Here is a 20,388-nt window from a genome sequence, read left to right as displayed (position 1 = left end):
AGAGAACTTGCAATTAACATCCTCCAGGTAATTGATGGGTGGCTACCTGAGATGCGGAGATCGGAGATTCGAGACTTGGCTGTGATTCTATGAGCCACTAGTCACGAGAACTAGATTGGAAATACACCCGCCTGCAAAGAAAATCCGCCTGATCTCCGCCATACTTATGATTTCCAGGTATAGCTCTGCTCGGTTTCGCTTTTGTAAATTAGGCCTGTGACGTTGGAAGGTAGAACTCCATCGGGCGCGAAATGGCGTCGGTATATGCTCATGTGGAGTGATAGCTCATGACAGGCTATAAGATAATATCAAGAGGAAATCTGGAGAAAGATCGGAGATGGATGGACTGACGTCGTCCCACCAACCAGACACCATAATACCTCCATGATGAATGTGACAGCCGTTTTCACTCCAGGTCATTCTGACAATATTTAGAATTTTATCGCTTCCTATATTCCCTCCGCTTTTGCCTTCTACCTCATGCCAATGTCTCCTTTTCCCTCTGTGTTTCTAAGTACCGTAGAAGTGGCCCCTTTGGTGCATCCTCACGTCCCATGAAAACCTCAACCATTCTGAGTCCTCTGCCGAAATTCAGCTCTTTGTTGCCTAGAACCTCATGCAATTCCGCCCAAGTCCGACATGCAGCCGTATAGGTGTCTTCACTAGCACCAAAGAAGTGAGGGGCCTGGAGATACCGCCAGGTAGATATGTCGTTGTACTCTTGTTTGCGGCCATGAATACATCTCTCAATGGTGTACCCATCGTTGTTGATCAAGAAGATCACAACATCAAGATTGTGGCGTATGATAGTTGCCAGCTCCTGAGCCGTCATCTGGAAGCTCCCATCGCCGATGAAGAGTATCGTACGAGCTTGGCCTTGTTTCAGACCATGATACCTCGAATCATTCACCATTTCCCGCTGAGCAAGCGCTGCACCTTGAGCAGCTGGCAGCATAAACCCAATGGAGAGCCACGTAGCAGGAGCGAAAAGTCTCGTATGTGGCGGCAAGTGCATGTCCCGTACACCATAGCCTGCAGTGCCAGTCTCTCCCAGTACAATGTCTCCGGGGCGAAGGATATTGGCCAGAGAGCGCCACAGCCTGTCCTGGTAGATTGAGCCAGAGTCGCCCGCCAGTGCATCCAATGGCAAGTGGGAATCTCGGTGGAGAAGAGGATACGGATCATACTTGGCGATCCTGTTAACGTCGATGTTGCGGACCAGCTCGGATGTGACAAACAACGCTGAGACATCGCGAAAGACGCCAGAGCCAAGTTCCACCTTGGTTCCCTTGATGAAGATGCATGACTCGAGATTCGAAAAAGTGCTAAAGCCATACGTATTGCTCGAACTTAAATGTGGCCCAAAGAAGAGGACTAGATCTGCGCCCTGGATAGCTTCCTTGACAGGTTGCTCAGAAAAGTCTCCTTTGTAGATACCGTGGAAGTTTGATCTCGTTTCATTGAAGAGCCCTTTGCCAAAATTTGTCGTCCAAGTTGGCCAGCCAGTTATATCAATGAGGGCCTGGACGTTATTGACGATTCCCAATGGCCTACATTCGCCGTCGGCAATGATGACTGGTCTCTCAGCCTCGTAGAATCTCTCGAGGATTTTCTCCAATACTGCGTCCCTTTCGGGATTGCTGTTTAGTTCGACAGCTGCGCTACTCAGAGGCGTTTGCAGCTCAATGGCAAGTACGCGAACAGCCACAAGATCCGTGGGGATCTGGATGTAAACAGGGCGACTGTGCAGAATACACTGTTGTAACACAGCATCAATCTGCTGAGGTGCTGTCCGAATGTCTCATAGTGATGTTTGTGCCACAGTGACGTACTCCTGCATCTTTGCGAACCTACCATACTCGCCATCAGCAAAGGTGTGATGGATGAGCACCCGTGCATCTTGAGATGCTCTTGACGGGGTTCCAACGATGTGAACAACAGGGGAAAGTTCTGCATAGGCACCGGCGATGGCGTTTACCGCAGAAAGCTCGCCAACACCAAATGTCGTAATAACAGCGCCAATGCCTTTGATTCTCGCATATCCGTCTGCCGCATAAGCCGCGTTAAGCTCATTCGCGTTGCCAACCCAGGTGAGTCCTGATGGCTTCACGTAGTCCAGTAGATCCAAGTTGTAGTCGACGGGCACGCCGTGGATGGCACCGACACCGAGTTGCCTCAGTCGAGTAAACAGGTACATGGCGACGGTGGTTGAAGCAGACATGGCGACTCTGAGTTGTGTTGCGGTCGTCGCGGGCAATCTTGGGAACAGAAAGTGAGTTTGGCAATACTGAGCAGCGAAACACCAACATAGCATCTCCGTTCAGTTCAAATAAATACATGATTCGTCCCCAATCGAAATCACATCATACTCATTAATAGCTACGAATATCAGTATTCGTTCTGAGTTGTGCATTGCATCGTTCGCTCGGTCAGGCCCGGCCCAGACTCCCCCGACACGCCGAGGTTTTGGTACCCCGGTCACTCCGGTGTCCGATCCGATATGATCTTTCTCCGATCCTGAGATTTCTCTCCGGTCCTAGCACGCCACTCCGGGGCCTATTTTTCTCTCCTTATCGTCTTTCGATCAAAGTTTCTCCGCTACACCGACCTGACCACATACGACTTTTCGCTGCTAAGCAACGCTCATTGTGTCCAGCGGTTGAATCCTAATCAGAGACTCACCCAGCGATGAGTTTGAGACAGGCCGCTTGTGAGCCCTGCAGGAAGTCAAAGCTTGCATGCGGTCACGAACGACCCACTTGTCTCCGATGCAGACAGCAGGACAGAGCCGGTTTATGCGTTTACAGAGCATTCCCTTTCAAAAGAAAACAGCCACCAGGCGCCTACTTACCTGCTGTCGAAACAGTCTCTCCGTATGAACCACATCTATCTACACAATCATAATTTAAGCCTATACAGATGAAACAAGCTTACACGTAACTTACTCGGGGACCATAGTGCACGAGAGCCTTCTCTGTCTTTCAGTCCGACAGCTCACGGACATCCGTACCCCAAACTAAGTTACCTTGGACAGTCAAGTCATGTTGCCATTTTCGATCAAATTCGCAAACAACATGATGATAATGAGGAAATCGTAGGGCCTGGGCTCAACTCGCTAACAAACCCTGGCCGGCGGCTGAGGCTCATGGCGTTTGAATCCCAGCAAGCAAAACAGGGCGCTGAGTGTTTAAAGCGAATTCTGCACGGATACAATTTGCGCGACATGAAGAGCCTTGTCTCGTTTTGGCGGGCAAGAGGCGCGAACCTGGCTCTCGCCGGTCCATTTGTGGAGTTATGCTGTGAGAGTGCAGATTGCTCTTCGCTATCTACCTTCCAAGGGGAGACCTGGCACAACGTCCTTGCCCAGAAGCTGGGAGAGAACACAGCATGTCCGCTCAAATATGATATTAGTACCGAGTTCTCCGACTACGTTGCTCAGTTTACTCACATACATACTCGATGGGAAACGATCGGCATATTTCTTTGTGCTGTTTTGAGGGCCTCGATGGACGTACCCTTCTTTCCCTCTCTGTTCACCTCGTCAGTACAGAAACATGACTTCTGTGTCATGCTGATGCGTCAAATTGGACGCGTACTGGAAGTTTGCTTGTCTTTAGATTGTCTCAATGACCTACAACTATTCTTACAGTATGAACGTTGCATAGTTCACTCTTACGTTGACGGTGATCAGAGTAAGTGGTGCCTCCTGGCCTTGGGGACTTGTCTGCTCACGAGTCAAATAGGTTATAACTTGTGGCGGAGCTTGGGTGACGTTATCTCGTCTACCTTCGCGTTGGGATATCATGAGAAAATGGACAACAAGCTGGACACGCCATATTTCCTCGTGCAAATGCGCAAGATGGCGTTCGCCCGGGTTTATTCCGCGGACAAGAATGTCTCCCTGTTTCTCGGCAGACCATTACGCATGAGTAAACGGTTCTGTCATTTCCATTTACCGGATACCCCTCCACCCGCGGAACCTTTGCCATCCGATAATCAGCCTAGCTTAGTTGACTGGCTGCCGGATTCAGCCATGGATTACAGGTCAGAGACACGCTGGTCAGCATTGTGTGCGTCGATCAAGGAAGAAATCATGGAGCTTCTGTTTGACCACGGTCGCGGGGATCACGGAGCCAAGATTCTGTAAGTTTGATCAGACTAGGTAACGAGACATTCGTCCATGGGAGCTAAAGGTCGAAGTCAACTTGAGGAATCAGCCGACGAGCAGTGGCGTGCGCTTCCTGATAGACTTCGTATTGAGCAACGGCCACCAAATCACGCCACCCCTTTCGAACGTGACTTTTTGTTCAGCATATGCCTCAACCATCTACATGTAAAGCTCCTGTTGCGGCGTTTGTCTTTAGCTCACCAGTCAGAGCCCGACGGTGCTGTTGTTGAAATAGCTCAGAAAATGCTTAGCTTGGTGGTTGATGTAGTCCTCACGCGAGATGAACTGGCGAACTCGGGCACCAACCTCAGCTGGAAAGTAAGTCATTTAGCTATTGTGCCATTACTCGTCATGCTGAATAATTGTCAAGGTTGCTCACTACGGGCTACCCGCAGCTGGCATGGTACTCCTCGCAATGGCAAGCCAGCTGGAAGCCCCGGTCTTGGTTGTGACACGTGCAAAGCTACTACGAGATCTCACCGTACTGGTCGCAGAAATTGAGAGAGGAAGGATTGTAAAACTTCAGGATCCAAACTATGCCTTGTTGGCTAAAACCGCTAAGACTATTGGATGCTTTCTAGATTCGGTCTTCAATGACGATGGGAGGAACAAGAGTGGTTTGGACGTCAGTTTATCAAATAGTAGTCCTCGGCAGGCCAGGGACCACAATTCATGGGCGGAAATATTGGGATCGGAGGCTTGGGATTCTGAACTGACGTTCTGGCAAACCCTCGCGGATCACCCTAATGTGTTTAGCCAGTACCTAGTGTAGGCCTCAAATTGACGAGGACTTTAACCTTTTCGTGATGGCGAGAGCTTGACGACGATGGGGTGACAAAGGCAGATGCAAGATGCAGCCCCGTTGGCCATCGAGTACGACTTTCAGGTCATCGCTGGATATAATTGTGTATTGCTACTATAGAGTCCTTTTGTCGTTGTGTCTCGATCAGTCGCTTTACTTCGTTCTCTGTGGGCAGCCTGGAACTGTCACTGATGTCTTGAGAAGCCCACCATCTGTAAACACAGTCAGGCCGATTCGCGGTCGAATCAATGTGAAGGCCATAAACATGTAACTATGCCCCGTAATTGACCAGTCTTCCGCTCTTATGTATCAAGAGGCAGTCCTCCCCTGCCGAGAAGTACCTTAGCATGCCTCTTCCGGCTCCATCCTTCTACTCCGTTCCGAATCTGTGCCGTGTCGGACAAAGCCCCACTCCGACCCCAAGAAGAAGGTTGTCGAAGTCATTCGTACACCAATAGACTGGTCGGAGCGAACAAGATGCTCGCAATCATTTTCCTTCTTCGGGGCAGAGAACTGGATATCGTAAACAATTTGGGCGAGGATTGCGGCTCCGGCAACCCTACCATTAATTGCGTGGTGAGTTAGGACATTGCGACTTCAGGACTCCAATTAGTACTCACTTAGATCGGGGTGGAGGGGTGTGTGGTTCTCCCGGATTGAACAAGCATTTCTCGGCGACCCAATACTGCTTTACTAATTCAATCGGACCGGAGTCTCTGACTGATCTGACCCTCTCCGAGTCTGAACAACACCTGTCCGATTGTGTTGTACTATGCCATGATTCATGTGGTTGGCGTATATGATAAGCCTGGATCTCAACCTTTCATTGTGACATGGAAATCTAATATCTCAAGCTTCCAACATATTTACCTAAATAATTGACCTTCAATATGACTTTCAGCGATGATATTATCAGACTGCAACAGAACCGCTCGGTTCGAGAACCTCTACCATCTGGTATCGCTCCATATACTTGCTCTGCCTTCTTCAAGAGCCGTGAACATGGAATGAAGCCAAGAGCCCGGCGCTGGGATCATCTACTGAGCAAAGAAAGCCACAATTGAAGCCTTCGCCTCTCAAAAGCGCCTCACGAGCCAACGGAAAGAAAAGGCTGATAAGCTTAGGCACAGCGCGCCCCGCTCCAGAACATTTCCCGTGGGAGTCCTTGTCACTTCATTGCCTTCAAGATGCCGTTACCGAGCAAGGACAGCCTGCGCCAACGATGGCAATGGCTTCAGTCAAGCTTGAGCAGGCATACGATCTAGGTGTGGGAATGAACTACGGGTTCTCCGCAGGATCACCTCAGGCGCTGAGATTTGTGACGGAACACATCCAAATGATTCACAAGCCTCCTTACGAGGATTGGGACTGTTCCTTGACCTGCGGTACGACGTCGGCCATCGAGATTGCGTTCCGCATGTTTTGCAACCCTGGAGACACTATTCTCACCGAACGCTACACTTATTCCGGGGCCATGACTTGCGCCCGTGCCCAGGGTCTACATATACTTGGCATCGAAATGGACGATTTGGGCCTCTTTCCAGACGATCTTGACAACAGACTTCGGACATGGGACTACAAAAATGGTTCGAAGCCATCTGTCTTGTACATGGTCCCGACTGGACAGAACCCTACGTCAACTACACAAAGCTTGATTCGCCGAAAACAGGTTTATGCCGTTGCAGAGCGACATGACCTTTACATACTCGAGGATGATCCATACTGCTTCCTTCAACTGGGAAAACAGGAACACGCATTGGCGCCCCCACAAGTCGACAAGATAAACGCAAATGAAGAGTTTTACAAGAGTCTCCCACTTTCGTATCTTTCACTTGACGTGTCTTGCCGCGTTCTTCGCATGGACACAACATCCAAGATTCTCGCTCCGGGTCTGAGATGTGGTTGGGTCACCGGAAGCTCTCAGGTCATTCAGAAGTTCGTGTCATACTCCGAAATCGGTGAATTATGCCCCAGCGGACCGTCGCAAGTCATGTTGTATAAACTTCTGGACGAGACCTGGGGCCACGACGGTTTCTTCAATTGGCTAAGGTCACTATCGCTGCAGTATCGTTGCCGGCGCGATAATCTGCTGAAATCATGTGAGCGCTTTCTTCCCTCCCAGATCTGCGAGTGGACGGCCCCGACGGAAGGCATGTTTTTGTGGATAAAGGTGAACATTTCCGAACATCGTCAAACACGCATGGGCAGCCACGGAGATGACGATGTGGCTCACTATCTTGCTGTTGGGGACAGGATTTATCAGAAGGCTCACAACAATGGAGTTCTCGTCAGCAAAGGAAGTTGGTTCATCGCCGATATTCAGACACTAAAGGACGTCAACTTTCGACTGACCTTCGCAGCTGCGCCTGTGGATGAGTTGGATGAGGCTTTACAGCGGTTTGCCAGTGCTCTGAAAACCGAGATGTGTTAAGCCTACTCATGCCCCTTGCAGCTTGTAGATATAAGTCAGAATTATGAAATACTTTAGATAAATATCTAAATCGCAGTCTACAAGCCTTCGCTACAACAACTGGCATATGCTATGCGGCTCAATCGAAGCTTGCCAAACATAATGTGAAGAAGACGCTCTCTGAAGCTTCATAATTGCCTTATGGCTCATGATTTACAAAGCAGATTTCCAGCCTCCCTCCGCCGCGAAGATCTCGCCAACCGCCTTGGAAACCACTAGGAGATGACGGTCATGGTACCTAGGAGCTACAAGAGAGACGCCAACCGGCATCCCGTTCGGACCCTTGAAACCAGGAATGTTGACGACGGGAACGTGCAGCGCCTATCGCTCTCGTCAGCAATGACCATCCGACACAATGATTCCGGGAGAAACTTACTGTCCAGGGAGCGTTGAAAGCTGCGCTTCCGGTGCTCGAGGTTCCTTCCGGGGCTTCATCAACGACGCTAGGTACCAAAACGGCATCATACTTGCCCAGCATCTTGTCAACCTTCGGCCTCGCAATGGCGATGTTGTCGAACGCCTCTAGCTGCTCCGCTCTGCTAATCTTGTTTGTGTTATCAACATGCGAAATCAAGAACTCGTGCAATCGGTCCTTGGCTGCGCGATAATCGGGCAGGAAAGCAGATCTTCCATCGCTGTGCAACACGGTAGCATGCCACTGCGGTAGCTCCTGAAGCTCTGGATCAAATTCAATCTCTTCGACTTCGGCCCCATGAGCCTTGAGAAGTTCCGCAGCCTTCGCCATCGCGGATTTAGTGCCCGGCCCAGCTTGAGGCCACACCATCGTCTTCAACAGCGCGAAATGAGCGCCGTTGACTGTAAAGACGTCCTTCGGGGGCTCGTCGTCTTTCAGGTCAAACACATCGGCCATCAATTGCAAGTCTTCGACGCTGCGAGCGAAGAAGCCGAGGGTGTCCAGGATCAAAGAGTAAATCTTCTGACCCTCGCGCGTGATGGAGTTCCATGTCGGCTTCAGGGCGTAGATGCCATTGAAAGATCCTGGACGGATCGTGCTTCCGCCAGTTTGGGTTCCTAGGCCGATCGGCGCTTGGAAATCCGCAATCGCGGCGCCTGATCCTGACGAGGAGCCACCAGGGGTCCGGTTTGTACCATGCGGATTCACTGTCTTCGGGCCTTGAACCGTCGCTGCGAATTCAGTCGTGGTTGTTTTGCCTACGTGTTTCAGTATCACGTTGCTTGTGTCAAACCAACAGCATAGACCTACCAAGAAGCAGCGCGCCAGCTTGTCGCAGAATAATGATGGAACCGGCATCGACTTTGGGGGCGTCTCTAGCGTAAATTGGAGAGCCGTGCTGTGTTGGCATATCTGCATTTCTGTTAGTGCTCCTGTAGAAACCCCGGCAGGTTTTCGCTGACCCTTGGTGTAGATAACGTCCTTGACCGCGATGGCAACGCCGTGTAGGGGTCCACGCTTCTCTGGCGGTATCGCGTCCATTGCCTTCGCTTGTGCAATTACCTGCTCTGGGTTCAAATACTCCCAAGCTTTGACTACGGGGTCTCGCTCCTCAATGTGGGACAAGAGCGAGCGCGCATACTCCTCCACAGTCAACTCCCCGGTTCTAATCTTGGCCGACGCCTGGGTCGCCGTAAGTCTATACGGTTCAACTGCCATTGTGTAACGATATTGCGGTTTGCCTGTTGTCAAGGAAAGATTCAAAGAGTCAACTTCAGTTCGTTTTGACAACGATACAAACTCGTGCCTCAGAGTGGGAGACAATCTAGAAGAAGGCGGGGTACCTATTAGCAAGGCTCTCGGCTAGAGTCAGAGCGCCACGGTTACAGTGGACTCTGTCCAGGGTATACACTCAAGAGCTTCGTTAGTGATTCCGGTAAAGTAGCTGTTCTGAACTTCAGAAATTCAGGAGGTAACTCTCGAGTTTGCAGAGTCTAGGAAACGGGACGAGAAACAAAGTCGTGGGGTTCTCAAGAGTTGGAGTAATCTGGAGGCAATCCGGCTATTTCAAAACACGTTTTCCGGTGACTCCAACGGCCGGAAGAGGAGCCATCCCTGGTACTCCAACCCCGCAGGCTGTTATCGTCGGCTTCAGATCCGCCGCCGCGTTTGTTTCCCCCGCAATATTTCCGCCTACGCCCCCAAGAGCAGATTGCGACACGTCCGATTCGGAACCTTTCCACCGAATGAGGCGTGATTTTTGATCATTGTCGCCCTAAACTCCAGTGTTTGCTTTTTGAGACGCCGAGGGTGACCCGCTGACTTACGCAACGAATTGCCTTTGCTGGCTGGCCGTTGTGCCTTGGGGGCGGCTTCTCTAGTCACGTCATGGCAACATGAAGTCAAGAGGATGCCAAGTATTAGTTGGCAGGAATTTTTTGCCCCAGGAGACGCTCTAAGAACTTCTACTGCTACTGTACTTCTTCTTCTTATACTGTCACTGATACTACCACGATACCTATCGCTACTAACATTCCTCTTTCTACTAAGATCTCTTCCACAATTATTTCATCTCAAAAGCAGAGTAGGGATGAATGGGGGATTAAGTTCTCGACAGCTATTACCCACTAGGAAACCACGATTAAGCCTCCAACTTCTGCACTTTCTCTCCCAAGTGCAACTCTTCAGCCTCATCAATGCGCGGAGATGGCGGCGCATAAATCTCGCCTTCCCTTTCCCCCTCAAAGAACCCATCCCGACCTTCTTTCGCCAGCCATTCGTAGTCCATCGGGGCATTCTCGTAGTCCGGAGGATACACCTTGGCCTTGAAAAACTGCACTAGCACAGCATACAAGATGGCCGATGTAAAGAACGTCAACACCCAGCCCATCATGTACATGTACTTGGCCGGTTGGCTGACAATCTGAGGCTGGTATTGCCCGACGAGGCCGGGCAATCCCATTGCCGTGCCGCCGATCCAGGCAAGCACGCCGACCCAGTTGACTCCAGACTTGAACCAGTAGAGACCGTCTCTAGAGCCATTATACAGCGACGGCACATGGATGTTACCCTTTCGAACCAAAATGTAGTCAAAAATGATGATCTGGTGAGAATCAGCAACATGTTTTCAAGACTGGACGTTCAAGCACGTACAGCGCATAGGGGAGCCATGAAGATGTTGTAACTCCCCAGGAATGAGATGAACGCAGACGCGTTCGCAATAAGCTTCCACGGCAATACAACAATGCCGAGGATCGCACAAACGATCTGGCCTCGACGGATCGTCAAGTACCTGGGAAACAGTCCAGTCATGTCCGCGCCAAAAGGCAGCGAGTTTGCACCAAAGTTTGTCGCCAGCACGCTGAGGATGAAACTGAACGACACAAAGAAAACACCAGCACGGGCGGTCGAGTTCCAGTAATGGTCAAGAATAGCATCGAGAAGATCCCACAGGTTCCAGTAGGCCTTGCCCCAGGCGCCCTGCAACGAGGTAGTCGAAGCCAAGCCAAGGAAGAAGACGAGGATCTTGGCGAAGAAGACACATGCTCCTTGGAGCCAACCGGCATCCCGAGGCTCTCGGCAGTATCGCGCAAGATCAGGCTGGTTTACGAGCATCGGCGAAAGAGACCCCATGATGACATTGATGCCGCTCATGATAGCCCAGCCGACGGGCGTCTTGGCTGCTGCTGATGCGCCTACCACAGATGCAGCGCCAATATTGGAGATGCCGGTTCCGTAGGACATGCACCAGCCGAAGAGTCCGAAGCAAGCGAGTGGCATGATGAAGCCTTTCACGGTGTAGATGTAGTGAATGTGAGTTGGGTGCACCCAGGTCTGCCGCCAATGTCAGGGAATCAATATCTTTGAAGGGTCGCATACTATATGTACTCACAAACGGAAACTCAACCAGCCAAAGGAGAAAAAACGCTAGTAGCTGCTTTGAAGTGACGTCGGCACCAGCGGGAAGCATGTTGGGCCAGTTGTCCCAGCTGTTTCCAAAAATGCAGCGGAAGCAGACTGACAACAGGTTCGCGCCGTAGTAAGTCTGAATACCGTACCAGATGATACACACAATTGCTCGGATGAAGATGAAAAAGTACGATCCATACATGCCCATCACCGATCGTGCAAGGACAGGACTTGAATAAATGTCAGAAAATACCACACGTGGGAGGAGAGTTCAAACGCACTATCCTAGGTGGTACATCACGCCAGGTCTCGCCATGCCAGTAACGATAATAGCGGATATCAGTGACCCAAGTACGCAAGATACGAAGGCTTGTTGCCATGTCTGGTTTTGGTCAGCGCATATGATCAATGATGCCTTGTTTTGATAACTTACTAGACCCACGGCGATGAGGGAAGATGCGACATTCCAGCCGGTCGTGCCAAACATATTCGAGAACCAGTATAATGGCAAGTTATACCACGTCCATGTCCTTTGTTCAGGCGGCGTCGGCTCGAGGTCTTTGTTCGACCACCTGGAGTCTCCGACCTGAGTTCGTCCCTCGTGAGCTTCGGGAGCCTTGATCCATTCTACGAAGGCGTCTTTGGATTGAAAAGGCGCGGCCATCTCGCCTTTCGTAGGCATACGAAAGCGCGCCATGGTCAGTCGGATCAATCTTGATCGAATAAGACTATTAGATCCCTATCAATTGTATGAAAGACAGCTCTTCATCAAACTCCACGTCTCTGCTTCTCACTTACCTACGACCGCGGTGGCCATCGCCCATATTAGAGACCCTGTGCTCACGCCTCAGCTCTATTGCAACCCTGATTGTGGTTCCTCATTCGTCGGCGACTTTCCAACCGACAAACAGTGCGTCGCCACGCGAGCCCAGTGAACTGTGTAATCATGAGCTACGGGATGATAAGACTTTGACATGGCATATGCGGAGAGCGGTGCTTGGCATGTAGATGGATGGGCCGGGGACCTGGTCTCGGGTGTGATCCACCAAGATAAGGCGGTGGCCGGCCGTTGGTCTTATCTGCGGTGGACGTCCGAATAGGTATCCCAATCCGGTAAAGACGCGGTCATCGGTAGGGAACTACCGACGTTTACGTATTACTCGAGTTCTGAGTGAGGGCATGGTGCTGGAGACAGAGTCCTAGCTGCTTTGTGCTTATTCCCGTGGAAGGGGCAACTATAGTATATAGACAGAATAACGAATGAGTTTCTGGATGATATGAAGGTATAGGTATAGGCACCAGTGTAAGACAGATACGAGTAGAAGGAAAGCTGGGTGATGACGCAAACCATCACCAAACTAAATTTAGGGTCAAGTTCTAGTGATGAGTAGGCCGCGTGCTGTCCGGGGGCGGGGGGTGGCTTCGGTATTCGAATCCTTCGATGTGCCTAACGACCCATGTATGAGTGCGTCCACTGACACTCTCGATTTTGATTGTGGAGGATCCTTGCGGGCGTTGTCCTAACCCATTCTGCTTCGGCTCGAAATCTTCCTAAGTTCAAGTCCCTACTTCGCGTCCTCACTGCAGTCTTCACCCATACATACACGTCGAATCAGGAGAATGCTCGAAATGACTGCTCACTTTCGGACCGAGAACATGCTAGACAAGACATCTCCCGTAGATCTAGTCAACTCCACGTCGACCGGCTTCAACACGGAGGGCCCCGTGAGTCCCCGCACCGGCCCACCGGCCTCCGCGGCGCAGACCCGGAAGTCGAGAGTGGCCTTGGCTTGTAAGCGATGCAAGAGAAGAAAGCAACGTGTAAGTCGTTGAAATTGAAATCCAAATCATACGTGTTCATTTGCCGATTAATGGTGAATGATAGTGCGACGGCGCGCATCCGAGTTGCAGGTCTTGCGTCAAGTCCAACTCGTCGTGTGTCTATGAACGTGCACTGAGGCCGCACTATCCTGGCGGAAAGTCGCTGCAAGTCTTTCTCTTCATGCTGCTAGAATTGTATACTTACACGAGCTCCAGGTACATCAGCGCACTAGAAGAGAGAATCGCATTCCTTGAGGCCCGTATGCCGGATTACGCAGAAGACCACTTTGTCACGACATCTTCCTTGTCATCACCACCGGAACTCGAGATTAAGGGTCCTCGCAGAGACTCGCAAGATTCAATATCAGATGATGAACCGTCCTCTCTTGTTGATGGTGTTGCATTCTTGTCGCTATGCGCATCTGGCACAACAGACACTGCGCCGGAGCCGTTCTACCTAGGGTCAAGCTCCGGCGCAACCATTGCGCGCATGATTCAGTCTTCCATCTTTCACAGCTCAGGCGGTCAAGCTGCGTTTAATACTATAAGAACTACTCAATCTATTTCATCGACTTCGATGCAATTGCAACGCAAAGTATCGGTGTCCTCTAGCCCGGAGGAATCCCAGTCCGAGTTTCCGTGCCCTGAGCAGGCGGAGGTGCTGTTTGACGCCTTCTTTGATCGGCTTCATACGCGATGGCCTATTCTGGATCGCAAACTTTACACAAAGCTATTTCAGAAGCAATACGACCATGGAACCCTGTCTATTCAGCACCGAAGCATTATACACCTGATATACGCCATATCCGCAAGGTTCCTACAGTTGATGAAGAAGCCGTGTGGAATTGATCCCCAGGTGAGGGTCTCCTACAAGCAAAGCTTGCCGTTACAAATCTAACACGGTCGCTGTCAGAAACATCTCGCGGCGGCCATTGAGCCGATGGACAACATCCTGGAACAGCATAATTTAGCAACAGTACAATTTCTCCTCCTCCTCGCCGTTCATGGGACTAGAAGCCCCTACGGTGCCGGCGCATGGTCTCAGGTGCGGTACGCCGTCACGCTATGCATAGAGCTAGGTCTCCATCGAAAGCAGTCTAACAACTCGACTCACAATTCACGCGATCTCGAGATCAGAAGGCGCGTCTTCTGGTCATGTTACTGTTTAGACCGTATGACGAGTGTGGTGCTTGGACGCACATTCGCCATCGCCGACAGAGACATTAACACCGAGGTAAAACATGGTTTAGACCGATGTAGGAACAGGTTATCACTGACAGCCATGCAGCTTCCTAGCGACAGCTTGGAGTTTTGGGACTTGACAGCACTGAAGGACCCGTCAAGTACATCCGGACTGCCTTGGTCAAACACGAAGCCTTTCATCCACATAATCAAGCTCCGGAGAATACAGTCCAGGATTCATCGCCGAGTGTACCGTGTTGATAAAGACATCTTTTCGGGGCCTTCAGGAGAACGGGCAAGACTCGAATTCAAGATGGGAGAGAATAAAGCCGAACTCGATGAGTGGATGAGGACAGTCCCCCATCCGCCAAAAGACGCCAGAGCAATAAGCTGGATGTACGACCCAGAAAGCGCCTATCATGACTCAAGAGATTTCTTCACCCTGTGAGTGTTCATGCAATTGTTGTCTGGGCCATAATATCGGATGCTAATCGGGAGCTTAGGCAGTACCACAAGTCAGTCCTATCGCTCTACACTGTTCTCCTTTCAGTACTGAACACCTCCGACTCGAGGTTCCTCAACACCGCTCGATCCGCCGCCTGCGTTTGCACGGCATACAAGCGGCTAAACCAGCAGAAGACGCTAAGCTACACCATGACGGCATTACACTCATGTTTCATTGCTGGCTTGACGCTTGTATACTGCATATGGCGGGACCATTCTCTCTTCTCGTACGACACACTCGAAGCCACGAGGGCGTGTTCTCAGTGCCTTACAATCTTTGGTGAGAAGTTTCACGGCGCGGTGAAGTACCGTGACATCTTTGATGCCCTGTCAGGGAGTCTGTTTAAGACAATTGTCAGCCCGCTAGCAGGCCCTGGCGAGGGATCACAGCCTTTGGATGTGAATTTGAGAGCGAACTCAGCAGGCCATTTGACGATATCGCCCTCAGAAACTTCGCAAGAAGCACACGTAGCTGTTGGAGAAAATCCTTCTGTGGGCCACGCAATCTCCGATGCCGTGAAAGAGGCATTTATGGAGGTGGATGAGGAAGCGCCGGGCGGTTGGCAGGGTTGGAGGATGTTCAACGAGATGGTGCAGCCTGACCTCAAACCCGTCCATAAACCGAAGAACAGTGATGGAGAAGACATACCATGCGGCAAAAGAAATGTTCTTGGAATTGAGGCGGACTTCACGGACGACCTTGAGCAAGAGGTATATTTAGGCGTGATGGAATTTGACTTGGACCTTGGCGAGTCAGGAATGGTGAGCTGAATATTCCATCTTGGTTCTGAAATCTCATTGCGGGAGCTTCATAGATAGGTCACGCTGATACATGCTTCCGTACGTAATCTCCTTAACACAAGCGTTTGCCGTCTTCAATTTGCTGTACATTTTCGTAGAGTTGCAATCTACTTTTTTGATTCGACTCTCAGGATCTGTAACACTCACAGTTGATATTTTGAGACTCGTCCAGCCTCGTCGTGTCTTCACCCGAGTTCACGAAGCTTAGATCACATAGACTGCTCTACTCCGCCGTACCTATTTAGTAGCTTAATCGGATCGGGATACATCTTGCAAGAGAAGAAGCACGGAGGGTCGGGTAGAAAGTAAGGATCTAAGGAAAACATGACGTTCGACGTCACTCGGCCTCACTTTAGAAAGACCAATTTCCCATAAGGTAACCAAGGCTCGGGAAGCGTGTCGACTTTTTGCCATCGTCGACGTCCCTCTGCACAGATTCCGCGTGGATGATAGAGGCTGCAGAATTGATTTCTCTCATCTATAATTTGGTTCTTCTATTTATTGCAAAACTGCGACCGGAAGTAGACACTACGCAGATTCGTCTCTTGTCGGGGCAATTTTCATGACCGATCGCCCCAGCCGCCTGATCCACAGCTTGCGAATAGCCTCTGATTTCCCATCGGCTGATTAGTCATCACCAGCGGGTCGGTTAGCTCAGTTGGTTAGAGCGTGGTACTAATATTGCATAAGGAATGTTGAGTAATGCCAAGGTCGGGAGTTCAAGCCTCCCACTGATCAACCTTTTGCTCTTTTCGCCCTTGTCACAACTTTTGGGGTTGCCTATCCATAGACTCAGCCTATCCTCGCCCCTAAACATTAATATTTGGTTCATTTCGAGCTGTCGGGAAGCTGGTCGTGGGCGAGGAAGGTGATGGAGCGACCCAGGAGGACATGCGTGAAGGCAGCGAGGGGTATCACAGTGAAAGCTTTATGTTACGTCAAAATACATATCCCATTTACACCAGCTACCTACCACCTTCTTATGCCAACTGCCCTTTCTTATACGGATACTTTGTCTTAAACGCCTCTGCAATTTCGGTCCTCGTAGCAACCCACACGCCCTCCTTCTTTGCAATATAATCCACAAAGTCCCTTAACGCAGCCAGTCTCCCCGGCCGACCAACAATACGACAATGCAACCCAATGGTCATCATCTTGGGCATCCCCCTCCTGGCCCTCCTCATACAATACATCAAACGCATTCTTCAAATGCGTGTAGAACCCTTGCGGATCGCGGAACCCAGACCCCGTGACGTGGAACTTGAAATCGTTACAGTCATAGCTGTACGGCACCATCAGACACCCCTTTGGATCAGTCTTGTCCCGCTCCGTGGGAAGATCAATCCAGTACGGCACATCGTCAGCGTACGTATCACTCGCCCACACAAGATCCTCCCCCATCTCCTCATACACCTGCGGCACAAGCGTCCGTGAGTGCGGTGAGTTGCGACCGTAGTACCATCCCTTGGGCGCATATCCCGTCAAACTCTTGAGAGAGGTGATGCACTTGCGGATATACTCCTTCTCCGCCTCGATCGGCACATCGTGGTAGTCGATCCAACGGTAGGCGTGCGAGGCAACGTCGTGACCCTCCTCCACGCACCGCGTCGCAACCTCGGGCTGCTCTTCGACGGCCTGGGCTACGGCGTAGAGGGTGAACTTCATCTTGCGGGAGTTGAAGAGGCGAAAGAGGCGCCAGAAGCCTGCGCGGGAACCGTATTCGTATTCTGACTCGACGCTGTAGTTGCGCTCGTTGTACTTTGCGGGGCCCATGGGGTTCTCGCGGAGGTTGGTTTCCGAGACGCCATCGCCTGCTAGGACTGAGCGTTCGCCGCCCTGTCGCAGGAGTTTGTCAGCCGCCGTAATTCTTTATGTCTCTTCTTCTAAGATTGCCGAGGATTCGGGGGCTAAACAAACCTCTTCATAGTTGATGACGAAGGAGACTGCAATCTTAGCATCGTTGGGCCATGGACAAGCGAGCCCTTTCTCGCCGTAACCCTTGAAGTCGCGCGGGTAGCCGTAGTCTGGGTGGGCGTGGTATGCTTCTGGCATGACGAAGGATTGCTTGTTAAGTCAGGTAAGACGAGTAGAATTTTGAGTTTCAGTGGCGCTCCGAGACGATATCAATGGCAGAGGGAACGTTGGAGATATTGAATGTCACTATGTCCCATTTCGAGTGAACGACCTCGATCAAAAGTACAAATAGCAATACCAAGACTGCAATCGGCCAGAATCAACCGGCCAGTCGTCCATCGGGCTACGCTACCCGCTCTTCGTCGCGCATAATCACGGCTATCAGCAGCTATAAACAGTGATATTATGCAGATAATCCCTCCCTATCAGAGCTGGTTGATGTCTTGATTTTCCATCTCGTTGCAGCCTGCAGCGCGTTATCACATCGCCGTCTCGCACACACACTCACACACGCACACACACACACATCTCGGGGTCTGGAGGGGGCAAGGATGCAAGCTATTGGAGGCGCTACATTCAACAGGGATGGTAGCCCTCCATCGGATGACATCGAACCGTTGGAGTACTTCGGAGATTTTCGTCAACCCAGGGGTGGTGATAAGGCGCGGGGTTCTCGACAAGGGTATCGTTGGCTGTGGGGATGCTGTTGATAATAAGATTGATCGAAGGGCACGAGGAGATGCATGTTGATGTAATGCCCAGGCCTATCTCTGACCGGAGTCTTGACCGGGAATAGCTTGGCCAGAAAGCTCAGCATTAAGTTTCGGGATGGGAGTCGGGCTGATTTCCGCTGCTCCGCGACGAGGTGTTCGGGAAGTCAATCGGATATCCGCGCTTTAAGGAACTCTATGAGAAACCTTGCGCTTGTCGTAAGGTGAAGAGTCTATTGAACGCGATTCTGTATGACATGGATCATGAACCAAATTCATCGAATGCCACTAGTGCTATGATGCTTACCCATTGCCATGTTCTTTTGAATGCCTAATGCTATATGCGAGTGTATCTTTGTTAACTCAACCGTGCCCCTAGTTCTCACTCGCCTTCTCACTCGCCTTCTCCTGATCACTCATCGGAGCATCCTCCGATACCGCCTTCGGACCCTCCGAAGCCTCTTCAGTCGGCGCCGCTTTCTTCGCCTTCAACCCCGTATTGCCAACTCCAAGCGTCAACACCAGACTTAACCCAGAGCAAATAACATAATACACGAAAATGTAATGCAATCCCTTCATATACGCCTCCAAAATCACCGCCTTCTCCGCGTCTGAAAACCCTTTTTGGTCCAAGGTATACGTCGACGAAGTAAGCTCCGCAATCACCGCATCGGAAACAAAGTCTTTCCCGTGAAGATCCCGCCGCAGCGTGTTGGAGAGAATCACCCCGGACACCACAAGCCCGAACGCGCCGCCGATGGTCCGGATGAAATTCCGCAACCCCGTCGTGACGGCGCGGTCTTCGGCGCGCGAGTTGGCGTACATGCCCACCAGCGTAGGCTGCAGCGTAAGGCCTATCCCCGCGCCGACGACTACGAGGATTGGGATCAGTTTCTCTAGCCCCGTATCTCGGTCAAAGAGGATGGCGAGACCGTTCCCAAGGGTCCAGAGGAAGAACCCTGCAAGGATACAGGGCATATACCGTCCCACTCGCAGCATATACTGCCCCGACAGAATAGACAGCCCCGAAGTTGTGATGATGACGGGAAGAATAAGCGCTCCTGAGACAAGGGGTTCGTAGTTCAGTATAGACTGGAAGTAAATCGGCAGGTAAAACAGGTTACCAAAGTACGCTTGGCCCATAAGAAACGTCTGCCCAAACAACGCACTGCAGTGCGGCGCCTGGTACAGGCGCAAAGGCATGATGGGCAGCTTCGCCAGTTTCCACTCGTAGAGCACAAACAGAGCCGCCAGTACGGCGCCTACGACGACGCCGGCAATGACAAACGGCGAGGACCAAGGGTACGTTACGCCGCCTCCGGACAGCGGGATGAGGAGGAGCAGCGTCGAGGCCATGTTGAGGGCGATACCGCCGTAGTCGATTTTCTTGACCTTTTCACTGTAGTTTCCGGGTCGGTGCTTCAATGGGAGGCAGAAGAGGATCGTGACGGCGGCTGGGGCGCTGATGATGGGGACCATCCAGAAGACCCATCGCCAGGTCGATTCTTGGACGACTGCGCCGCCGACAAAGGGACCGACGCCGTTTGCGAGGGCTAGAACGGCACCGAGAACGCCTGAATTGAATGTTAGTTCCGTCAGAATTCCTGAAAACGATATTAGATCAAGATTCTGAAACTTACCCTGATATTTCCCCCTATTCTCCAACGTCGTGATATCACTCACAATAATCATAACAATACTATTAATTCCACCCCCTCCAATCCCAGCCACCGCCCGAAACGCAAAAAGCTGCTCCTTCGTCCTCGAAAACCCACATAGCACATCCCCAACAGCCATCAACACCAAACAGATCATCAACAGATTCTTACGGCCAAAGATATCCGACAGCCGCCCGTTGATGAGCTGAAAAGCCGTCGAAGCAATCAGAAACGACGTTCCGATCCACGAGGTGGCTGTTCCCGTGTCGAGGTCCTCTGCGATGGCGGGCACAGCGGTCGAGACGCTGGTCTGGTCGATGAAGGAGACGAAGAGGCAGACGGAGAGGGCGGAGAAGGCGAGGAGCATGCGTTTGCGGGACATTGTATTGCGTTGGCCGCCTATGCTTTCTGCGTCGGTGTCGTCTTTGGGCGGCTGGGGGTTGTTCTTGGTTGGGGATGGGGTGTTGGTGCCATCATCGTCGCTGGATGGTGAAGCTGAGCGTAGTATTTGTTGTGATGGTTGCGTATGTGAGAT

General features: G+C 51.3%; 6 protein-coding genes and 1 non-coding gene across 7 annotated transcripts; 2 read left to right on the top strand and 5 right to left on the bottom strand.

Moving 5' to 3' along the window:
* Positions 1 to 478: 478 nt before the first annotated feature.
* Positions 479 to 2,221, bottom strand: N0V96_009009 (uncharacterized protein; the record flags this gene model as incomplete). The annotated part of the gene is made up of 2 exons (XM_053188947.1): positions 479 to 1,742; positions 1,833 to 2,221. 2 exons carry the CDS (start codon positions 2,219 to 2,221, stop codon positions 479 to 481), a joined length of 1,653 nt encoding a protein of 550 aa, XP_053053713.1.
* Positions 2,222 to 6,306: 4,085 nt separating this feature from the next.
* Positions 6,307 to 7,401, top strand: ARO8_2 (Aromatic/aminoadipate aminotransferase 1; the record flags this gene model as incomplete). The annotated part of the gene is made up of 1 exon (XM_053188946.2): positions 6,307 to 7,401. The coding sequence occupies one exon, from the start codon at positions 6,307 to 6,309 to the stop codon at positions 7,399 to 7,401; it is 1,095 nt and encodes a 364-aa protein (XP_053053712.2).
* A 192-nt stretch (positions 7,402 to 7,593) lies between these two features.
* On the bottom strand, positions 7,594 to 9,073 carry N0V96_009007 (uncharacterized protein; the record flags this gene model as incomplete). The annotated part of the gene is made up of 4 exons (XM_053188945.1): positions 7,594 to 7,761; positions 7,817 to 8,613; positions 8,666 to 8,767; positions 8,818 to 9,073. The coding sequence occupies 4 exons, from the start codon at positions 9,071 to 9,073 to the stop codon at positions 7,594 to 7,596; spliced, it is 1,323 nt and encodes a 440-aa protein (XP_053053711.1).
* Positions 9,074 to 9,995: 922 nt separating this feature from the next.
* N0V96_009006 (uncharacterized protein) lies at positions 9,996 to 11,960 on the bottom strand (the record flags this gene model as incomplete). Its single annotated transcript, XM_053188944.2, has 5 exons — positions 9,996 to 10,457; positions 10,508 to 11,188; positions 11,247 to 11,493; positions 11,545 to 11,645; positions 11,697 to 11,960. 5 exons carry the CDS (start codon positions 11,958 to 11,960, stop codon positions 9,996 to 9,998), a joined length of 1,755 nt encoding a protein of 584 aa, XP_053053710.2.
* A 4,254-nt stretch (positions 11,961 to 16,214) lies between these two features.
* On the top strand, positions 16,215 to 16,309 carry N0V96_009005. The gene has a single exon. It is a non-coding gene; the product is annotated as a tRNA-Ile (tRNA).
* Positions 16,310 to 16,527: 218 nt separating this feature from the next.
* On the bottom strand, positions 16,528 to 17,623 carry N0V96_009004 (uncharacterized protein; the record flags this gene model as incomplete). The annotated part of the gene is made up of 3 exons (XM_053188943.2): positions 16,528 to 16,536; positions 16,712 to 17,407; positions 17,489 to 17,623. The coding sequence occupies 3 exons, from the start codon at positions 17,621 to 17,623 to the stop codon at positions 16,528 to 16,530; spliced, it is 840 nt and encodes a 279-aa protein (XP_053053709.2).
* A 947-nt stretch (positions 17,624 to 18,570) lies between these two features.
* On the bottom strand, positions 18,571 to 20,235 carry N0V96_009003 (uncharacterized protein; the record flags this gene model as incomplete). The annotated part of the gene is made up of 2 exons (XM_053188942.2): positions 18,571 to 19,769; positions 20,025 to 20,235. The coding sequence occupies 2 exons, from the start codon at positions 20,233 to 20,235 to the stop codon at positions 18,571 to 18,573; spliced, it is 1,410 nt and encodes a 469-aa protein (XP_053053708.2).
* Between the last annotated feature and the right edge of the window lie 153 nt (positions 20,236 to 20,388).

This window comes from Colletotrichum fioriniae, assembly GCF_027942845.1.
Source record: "Colletotrichum fioriniae strain IMI 355084 chromosome Unknown scaffold_11, whole genome shotgun sequence".
Lineage (NCBI taxonomy): Eukaryota > Fungi > Ascomycota > Sordariomycetes > Glomerellales > Glomerellaceae > Colletotrichum > Colletotrichum fioriniae.
Note: the sequence above shows the minus strand (reverse complement) of the source record. Positions and strands in the feature narration are given on the sequence as shown.